This window comes from Azolla caroliniana, unplaced genomic scaffold (genome assembly GCF_043228905.1).
Source record: "Azolla caroliniana isolate FFs.n. ecotype wild unplaced genomic scaffold, voAzoCaro1.0.p SCAF_1242, whole genome shotgun sequence".
NCBI classification, from domain to species: Eukaryota; Viridiplantae; Streptophyta; class Polypodiopsida; order Salviniales; family Salviniaceae; genus Azolla; species Azolla caroliniana.
Genome location: NW_028231677.1, coordinates 1 through 9,337, shown reverse-complemented (window position 1 = coordinate 9,337; position 9,337 = coordinate 1). Strand labels below are relative to the sequence as shown.

At 35.6% G+C, this 9,337-nt stretch overlaps 1 protein-coding gene and 1 long non-coding RNA gene across 2 annotated transcripts; both read right to left on the bottom strand.

Moving 5' to 3' along the window:
* Positions 1 to 419: 419 nt before the first annotated feature.
* LOC147847289 (uncharacterized) lies at positions 420 to 940 on the bottom strand. Its single transcript, XR_015532347.1, has 3 exons — positions 859 to 940; positions 678 to 785; positions 420 to 588 (listed from the first exon to the last, which is right to left on the bottom strand). It is a non-coding gene; the product is annotated as an uncharacterized LOC147847289 (long non-coding RNA).
* A 3,487-nt stretch (positions 941 to 4,427) lies between these two features.
* LOC147847288 (uncharacterized) lies at positions 4,428 to 9,035 on the bottom strand (the record flags this gene model as incomplete). Its single annotated transcript, XM_087339353.1, has 5 exons — positions 4,428 to 4,943; positions 6,178 to 6,397; positions 8,179 to 8,414; positions 8,605 to 8,855; positions 8,963 to 9,035. Coding segments are annotated over 5 exons (840 nt in total), but the record flags the coding sequence as incomplete, so codon positions are not given.
* Between the last annotated feature and the right edge of the window lie 302 nt (positions 9,036 to 9,337).

Below are 9,337 nucleotides of genomic sequence, written 5' to 3'. Positions count from 1 at the left end.
ACAAAATGAACCTGATCGTTTGGATTTTTGCTAGGATGAAGGCCAAGAGTCAGCTTATGAAGACGAAGGGCAGGCTAGACATTGGTTCCGGGTGTGGCAATTCCAGTCAGTATAGGCGGAATGGGACATCGAGATATAAGGAAACCCAACGATATAGGACTTAGGTGTTAAGGTTCAAAGTGAGAAACAATATAGTAGATTGAGAAAGGAAAAAAATATTATTTACTATGTATTCATCTTCTCACCGGAGAAATCTCTTTCTTTATGTAAGAACACAAGCTTTAGCAGAATTTGTATACACATTCACAGCTCTTGTAAGTTCAGCAATAAAGCAATATCAGTTAGCATCTTTCACTCCACAATGAGAAGTCCCTTTCTTTTTGTAAGAACACGCCCTCTGGTTGAATGTTCATATTCATTCCCATACGTTACAGAGACAAAATCATCAATGTTTGTTCTTTGCTATGATTCCTTCATTAACATACCTCATCACAACATCAGATAGAGATTTTATTGGCAGCCACAGCAAACCAACCTTCCATCCTACAGATATACCACTGCAAGGCTTTATATTCAAGCCCAGACAATCTGGTGAGCACAACGGACAGAATGGATTTAGTTGAGGATATACTCAGGTTCCCACTAAACCCAACAAATCTCCACAAAGTTTCACAAACCTTAGGTCAGGATTTTCATTCGCCACAATCGAGAATGCCTCTGATATTGAGATATCCTCCTCATAATCATACCGGATTCTCTTAGCCTTTAAAAAAATGAATTGAGTACTATAAAAGCAGGATTTAGTCGAGGATATATTTCAGACCCCCACAAACCCTATCTCCGACAAATTTCACAAACCATATCTCAAGCTTATTATCCACCACAATCGAGAATGCCTCTGATATTGAGATATCGTCCTCATGATCATACTGGATTCTCTTTGCCTATAAAAAAGAAACGAATTGAGTACCATAAAAGCATCAGTATATCTGAAGAAGTTTGGTTTACCTCTTCCAAATGGGGCTCAAACTTATGCCCAACTTCAGGGACCACTTGAGCAGGGACTTACTGCCAATCTATATCAAAAAGAGCATAGCTACATCGTAAACACTGCCACTTATACACAAATCTAAGAAAAAAGAAATTAAGTGTAATGTTTACCTCTCCAAATCGTAATCATACAGGACGGAATTGGGTGACAATTCCAAATCAAACTGGCCTAAAGGTTTTGCTCACGAGCTCTATGTAACATATCGACATAGTGTATGCATTCTTTGTCATTTTACAATGTCCAGTGGATGATGAGAATAATTGAGAATTCGTGCTGAAAACATCACTCTTACCATGAAGCTCCCATATCCATTGGGTAGCCATTGGAAGAGTCAGTATGGATTCTGCCACCTATACATCCTTTCAACTCAAGTGCAGTGACCTGAATTTGGAGAGCAGCTCTCAATCTCATGTTGAAACTAAAGCAGCAAATAACTCCAAAATAACCCTGAGCTCTTCATTATTCCCCAAATGCCCTTTATCGCCTGGTAGGAGCAAATATATGGTCAAGTTATCTCAATATATATGTGCTTTTTGAGCAATTGCATCGCTAACTCATCCCCTTCTTTCTCTCATGGGTTGACTGAGGTGATTTTGGGAAACAGAGAGAACCCAAGGGAATTTCAGGGAAATGAAAGAAAAATTGAATAGTATTGTAGACTGTTTTTTCCTTAAATCGGTTCAAGACATGGAATCGAGTTGATCGATCCACTACCTTACACCACGTCTTTCAACTCCCAAGCAGCAGCCAAGCCTGAAATGGCAGCTCTGGTTACAGGAAAACTAGCAACGTCAACGATCTACTTAGAGACAAGAATCACATTGTTCAGTTCAAATACAGTGAATATATTGCTGCTCATCATTATCATGAATATATTGCTCTGGATAAGCCTGAAATGGCAGCTCTGGTTACAGGAAAACTAGCAACTTCAACAATCTACTTATAGACAAGAATCACATTGTTCAGTTCAAATCCAGTGAATATATTGCTGCTCATCATTATCATGAATATATTGCTCTGGATAAGCCTGAAATGGCAGCTCTGGTTACAGGAAAACTAGCAACTTCAACAATCTACTTATAGACAAGAATCACATTGTTCAGTTCAAATCCAGTGAATATATTGCTGCTCATCATTATCATGAATATATTGCTCTGGATAAGCCTGAAATGGCAGCTCTGGTTAAGCTCATCATTATCATGAATATATTGCTCTGGATAAGCCTTCATGGCAGATCTGGTTACAGGAAAACAAGCAGCTTCAACAATCTACTTAGAGACAAGAATCACATTTTTCAGTTCAAATCCAGTGAATATATTGCTGCTCATCATTATCCTGAATATATTGCTCTGGATAAGCGTACATGCACTTCACCTGTCTTTACCACTTCCACAATTTGGATAACTCCATTGATCTACTGCCTGCATATGTCTTCACCACATACATTATTTGGCTTGATTTGTTGCATCTCTTTCTTCTTCATCACTTTGTATACATGTTTGGGCATGGTATAGTTTGCCACACATCTTACTAAGGCATCACTACAATGTTCATCCTCCCTTCTACATGTCCCTTGCAAGTATACGCTGCATCTTTTAGGATTTCTTATCATAGCAAATAATGTTGAAGACTAAATATCTGCATTAACGATGTATTAGTCCATGACTTTCTGTAATTAACTATGCCATATAAATTAGTCTTGTCTATCTCTCACATGTGCATAGAGGATTGCCACATTAGCCAAATGTTTCTAGCATGTACGTGTAAGAGACAATCTTAAATCACATCGGACATGTATTAAGGACAACTAAAAAGTAACAATCGGCAACGGTTCGGTTCGGTTTGAGAGGGTCAAAACTGAACCGTTAAAAAATTTTGAAACCTGAACTGAACCGAACCGAACCACGAAACCGTTAAACCATTAAAACCGCAGTTTTGTGGTTTGGTTTCGGTTTTCAACTTAGGTCAAATTTTAATTTTTAAATTTATAATATTTCTTTTTTAATTTTTTTAAAGATGTTCCTAAAATGTGTGAATAAGGTCTAAAAATGAAAAGATTGTTTTAAAACAAAAAATGAAAAGATTGTTTTAAAACAAAAAATTAAAAACCGTTAAACCGTAAAGATTGTTTTAAAACAAAAAATTAAAAACCGTTAAACCGTAGTTTTGACTGTTGAAACCGAACCGAACCGTTAAGCCATTACGTCGTGGTTTCACGGTTTGGTTCGGTCCAAATCGAATCGTTGCCAATTGTTACTAAATAAATAAATTTGATTGATGTTTTGCTAGGTTGAGGTTTGAACATTCAAAAGTCTCATGAAGAGTTGTTTAGTTAAACACGCATGCAAGAGCATGTTTATAAATAGCATAAATGAGTTTCCTATTGTGAATATGGTATAATCTTTTATGGTTACAATGCATAAGTTTGTTATTGATTGGGAATATTGCGGAATAGACTAAGCGGTAGTGAGCTTTACAATATCATGGAACATATAGAAACACCCTTCCCTTTTATAATAATCATGCATTCCAATAAATATTGTGGAATACAATATAAGGGGAAGTGAGGTTTAAAATATCAAGGAACAACCGCAAACATCATTCCCTCTTATAATAATCTTCCAAATTGTGAAAATCACCGATTCCATCCTAACCCGCAATGAACTTCTTGCCATGACAAATTAATAATCGAATTGGTAGCGTTCTCTCACACCATTCTTAAAAGTAGCATTAGAAAACAAAGAATTATTTGTTAAATTTGTTCTTGAATATGTTTTAAATGAAGTGTTTGGTCATTAACCCACTATGCCACACAGCTTTTTCCTCTATAACTCCTAAATATTTCATTTACTGTTGGACTCCTTTCCTATCCTTCAAGATCATACTTCAGAGAGAGGATAACTATTGTTGGCTTTATCTATCTCCTTATCCATCAATCCATTAATAGTTTCAACAAAGCCCGCTTCTTCAAATAGGTCTCTTGCATTCTCCATTGACTTTCATGTTTTCCATCACATCATCGGTTGTGGCTTCAGCAATATCAAATTGAATGTACTACTAATCAAAACTCATATCCACTAGTACCATTTTCAACAAGCTTGCTCTCCGCAATCTTCATTTACTCAAAGTCATGTACAACACTAACGCAAATAATTAAGGATACTCATACAAGATTGAACCTTGGCTGAGTGCAGGTATATATGAATATATATGGAGGGTATCCATATATTCCCTCTTTTTTAAGAGGACATATCCATTGTAGTACTTTCACACTTATCCTCATTGCATCCCTACATGTTGGCTGCATGACAAGTATGTTCACAAACGATATAATATTGGGTGCACTACGTGACTCATATCTAACAGCATAAATTAACTCAATACTTAAATCTTATTCTTTAACAAGTGCAGATGATGTAAATCGCAATAGAATTCAATGAATACATGAATTTGGACATTGACATTCATCCTGCCTTAAATCACAGTCCCCCAATGGAGAGACTCATTTCTCCGTGGATTCAAAATGACATGTTCCACCAATGCCCTAATACACAGCTGAATGGCATTACAGAAATCTATCCATGACATTAGACTCACATGTTACAATGGACAAATTGTGGGCTAGAACGCTATGTACTCAGAAATCAAGGTGCCGTAAATCAGAATACAAGATAGTAATTACTCCATTTCTTTATGGCATTTGAATTGCATTCTCCCTACATGCACAATAATAACCATGATGTTAAATTACAATAAATCAGTGGACTAACAATGCCATCTACTAAGTTAAGGTGCCACCGTTATTGCTTCAAAATCAATTTTCTTTCCGTGATTAAGAACACAAAAGATTGTCGTCGCTCCATTTCTTTATGATATTTGAGATGTATTCCCCCTACAAGCACAATAATATCCATGATGTTAAATCAGAACACTCTTTATATGGAGATTACATTCCAAACAATAAAATTTCTTAACTTTCAAAATATCTGTTAATTGTTTGGAAAATATCTAATTTTTTCAGCAAAACAAAGAAATGGCACACCAAACAAATTTGGAAAAGAAGAAAAAAAAGAATCAAACAAATTGGACAATATGTGTATCGTTTCTACTTTGTATAACATAGCTCCCAGTATTTCATTATTTGACAAAGCAATAAGTTGTAGTTTTATCGTTTTTAGCTGTGATATCATTGTTTTGATTGTGTAACGTGTCAAAAGCTACTTCAAGTATGTTGTTCTGATCAATCTATTCCATAAGGTCACATCTGGAATTGCCCATTTTGTTCTATTTCTTAACAGAATTGCAATATAGATAAATGTGCAGTTTTGCTAGCATTAAACATCAAATTTTGCTAACTCATCTAATATTCACCCTTTTTTTCTCAGACAGGGATTTCGTTGCCATTTGCAACAACCCAAGGCAGAGGTACTGACAGATGGGTTACGCTTCAGTCACCACTCCGAGCCACTAGCCACCTGACATTGGATCATCTCACATTACTACCAGTAAAAACTAAATGATGTTTGACGCTATCATGTATGTATTGATTTCCTTCCTATTGGTTAAAGCCTGTAAATTAAGTTACTATTATAACCGATTAAGGATTGAATACAAGGGAAAAGCTGTGGTTTCCATAACAAGGGACCATTAAAAATACTATCACTTAGCTGTACTTTTAAGTACAGCTATATATTTCTTGTTGCTCCAGTAACCTGTAACATCTTATATGGTCGATGACTAAAGCTTAAACTTATCACATGTTTTTAGTTTATAAGAGTGCCAATTACGGAGACAACCTGATCCTCTCTGCAAAAGGATCTATCAAGAGAGCATATTTACATGAGCATGCTATTGAAAGAAATTATAATAATCACAGTTGAAATTGGCAACTAAGTGACACCTAATAAAGCATGTTTCATGAAGGAGATGCACTTTCAAACTTTTATTTTATTTTGTGCATAGTATTTTTTGGATGATGATAAAGGAATATGCCCAATTGTCACATTATCATGATTAGTCCTTTCGATTTAGATATTATTTAGATGTTCAAGATACTCGGTAATTATTTAGATATTACTTAGTATTTTTGCACAAGAGTGTGGGAAGGAGCAAGGAAGAATCTTTACTTGAGGATTATTGCAGCTCCCAAGTAGAATGAGGATTTCTTCAATGTTATCTTCTGACTCCTTTCCTTCAATTATGTTTTGAAAAGCACCAACACATGCTCCACGAAGACCTTCCCAATACTCTTCTTGCTCATTTGATTGAACTAGTATACCAAAAGCTTTAGCCGAATACATAAATTGTCCTGTCTTGTAGCACTCATTAGCAAACAATTGAAGGAGGCTGCAAAAAATCACATGTTCAATTCATTATTGGTGCGACCCTATGTTTTCAAAGGGAGTAAAAATTATCATTCTCTCTAGTTTGATACCTAATAGAACAGCTAGGTTTAGAAAAGATGAATATTTCACCCGCAAATAGTTTTATATCAAAGAGCTTCTGTAACATTTAAGCAATATCACTACTGTATCTACAGTGGAAATGTTGCTCCTTGTCTCTTGAAAGCTCTTTTTGCATGTCTACCCAAATACACAATGTGTGCAAGTGGGGCATGTCTGGATAGGATAGTTAGTCTCCTTCCAACTGCAGTTTGGATAGGGAAAAGTGCAAAAGCTTGATGAATAACCTGCAAATAAGTAATGCACAGGAGCCTGAGCATTTCACTGGAATCGATGGAAACTCTCAGTTTCAATCAGCTGATTTACGAGAATCATTGACACATTTTGTTCTATTAAAGATACTCCTAAGTTGACTAGTTCAGGAGTATCACTTCTTGAAGTCTTAGCAAAACAGGGTTGTCTTTCCCCATCACCTGAATCATCCAATTCATGTGATATAATTGCAGAAGAGGACTCATTACCACTTGCGCTGCCACCGATTGAATGGGTGTAGAGTTCAACAGAAGTTATGATAAAACAAATCAACAAATAATGGAAGAGGGCGCATGAATTCATGGGATGGTCTTGAAAATGAAAACTTTGTAGACCATGCCATGACCTTGAAATTTTGATCATGTTCTATTTCAAAAACGTAGACAAGAGCAAAAATAATGGCGAGTCCATTAGATATAGTCAATGATCACCCCCAACTTGTTAGTTTATCCCAACATGTATTCTTAGAGTGCTCATTTTGTGATAGCACCCCAACTGCGGAGTAGCTATTGTGCAACCCGACTATATGGGTTGATGAGATGTCAATGTGGGGAAGATGATTCAGTCAGAATGTATTTAGGAAAGAGGAAGTATGGTAATGGGATTAACTAGTGATGACGTCTAGAAGAATATTCTCTGTTGGCGGGTTAAGATGTACTTAGGCTTGAAAGTATGTACCATTGACTTTAAGATAAGTACTATCTAGCTATCACTTGTATCTAGGGAGCTCGGTCATATTAAATGACAAGTGAGTTGACAGAAAAGGAATATCCCCACTATTATCAACTGTTTTGCATCTTTAATGTGACAATAAGACCAAACACAGAATATAAGTATCCACTCTCTTTCTCTTACAGAGCTGCTATGACTGTTATTTGTGTCAACTAAGTCTGTAGTGGACTAGTCCAGATTCCATCTAAGCTCTAAGGTGTGAGCACACAAGAGAACTACCATTGTGAGTTACTGAATAATCCAATGGTACACTCCATGCATTCGTATACCACAATTCTTATTGATAATTCATACATTTCATTGTCATTTTCAAATTGATTATAATTTTGTTAAGTTGGTAGAAAATATAAACAGGACAAACTCTATTAATTTCCATTGGAGTTCGGGTATTGATGGACTTTCCATGGGTCTCATTCAAATGTGATGGAAAATTTGTATTGACACACATACATCTCTATGATTGTAACTCTATATTCTTATCTAGTCAATTCTCAATATTTCTAACATTGTCAACAACTGAAAAAACTAGCTAAGGTGCTTTTTGCTTGTTGTGGTTTTAGGCAGTCAGGTGGTCACCTCTAGTTTATATCATACCAAAAAAATTACTGATATATATTTAAGAATTTAAAAGCCACAAAAGTTGTCGCCTCATCAATATCTCAGATAGGTAGAAGGATATACCTGAATGAATCATCCAAGACATCTAGTTGAAGGTACCTTTCCCATGCCAGATGAGCTTTTCCATTCATGATAAGGCAGAAAGATAGCCATGCATAGTAATAGTAATCCTCCATCATTTTTTCAGAATGAATTGATAAGAGGATCTCTTCTGCCTCAACATATTCACCAACACAGGCTTTTGCAATTCCGTAATTCCACTTGAATTCGTCCATGTTCTTACAAAAGTTTTTTATTGACTGCAGTAGTTTCACTATGATCATTAAGACCTAGTATAAAATATTCCAAATCCAAGGCTTTCCTTAACATATTTAAGGATATTTATTCATTTTGGGATCATCACAATTTAATAAGGTCATTAAATTATCTAATGTGTTGTGTGTAGACTCATAGTTATAAATCGTAGGAGAAAAAAAATGTATTCCTTACTTTCAGATACATAATTGCATCTTCAAACTGCTTGTTCAAGAAAAAAAATGATGACATACATTGACGACCAGGTGTAGTATCACATTCAGTGGCAGAAGATCCAATCATTTGAAATAGATGTTGCGCTTGCTGCAAAAGGTCCTCAGAATTTATTTCTTGCCCAAGACATGCACACGTGACAGCCTTGATAATGAATTCTTGGGCCGAAGTTGGTTCAATATTCCTAACCACCTCATATGCTTGGCGCAACTCTTAAAATCCATATAAAATCATTGCTTTCCATTTTAGAAGTTCCATTTATGCATGTGAATTGAAATAAGTAGGTGTTTTATTAGTAAGTGGTAAACTGAAATTATACCGCCATTATTTAAATGGTAAACAGCTGTGTTGAGCTGAGCCTCTGGGAAAATATTTATCAAACGTGGAAACACCTACCATATGCAGAGAATATAGAAGTAAAATTAGAATTATCACACAACCAATTTACTCATTTTAATCTCTAAAATTCAGCGGCATATATTAGACGTCTAGTGATATTTGACTAAAAACCTAGACATGTACGGTGCCTACTGATAGCTAGCAATTTCTATATGTCCCCATCAAAAACAGATTCCCAGAACTGTAAAAAACATTTATTCACATCCAATCTTAAATATGCAAAAGATGTTGATTGTAGTACCTTCCTTAAATTATTCAATCCAACACCAAAAATGAATTTGAGCTTTGGAAATTT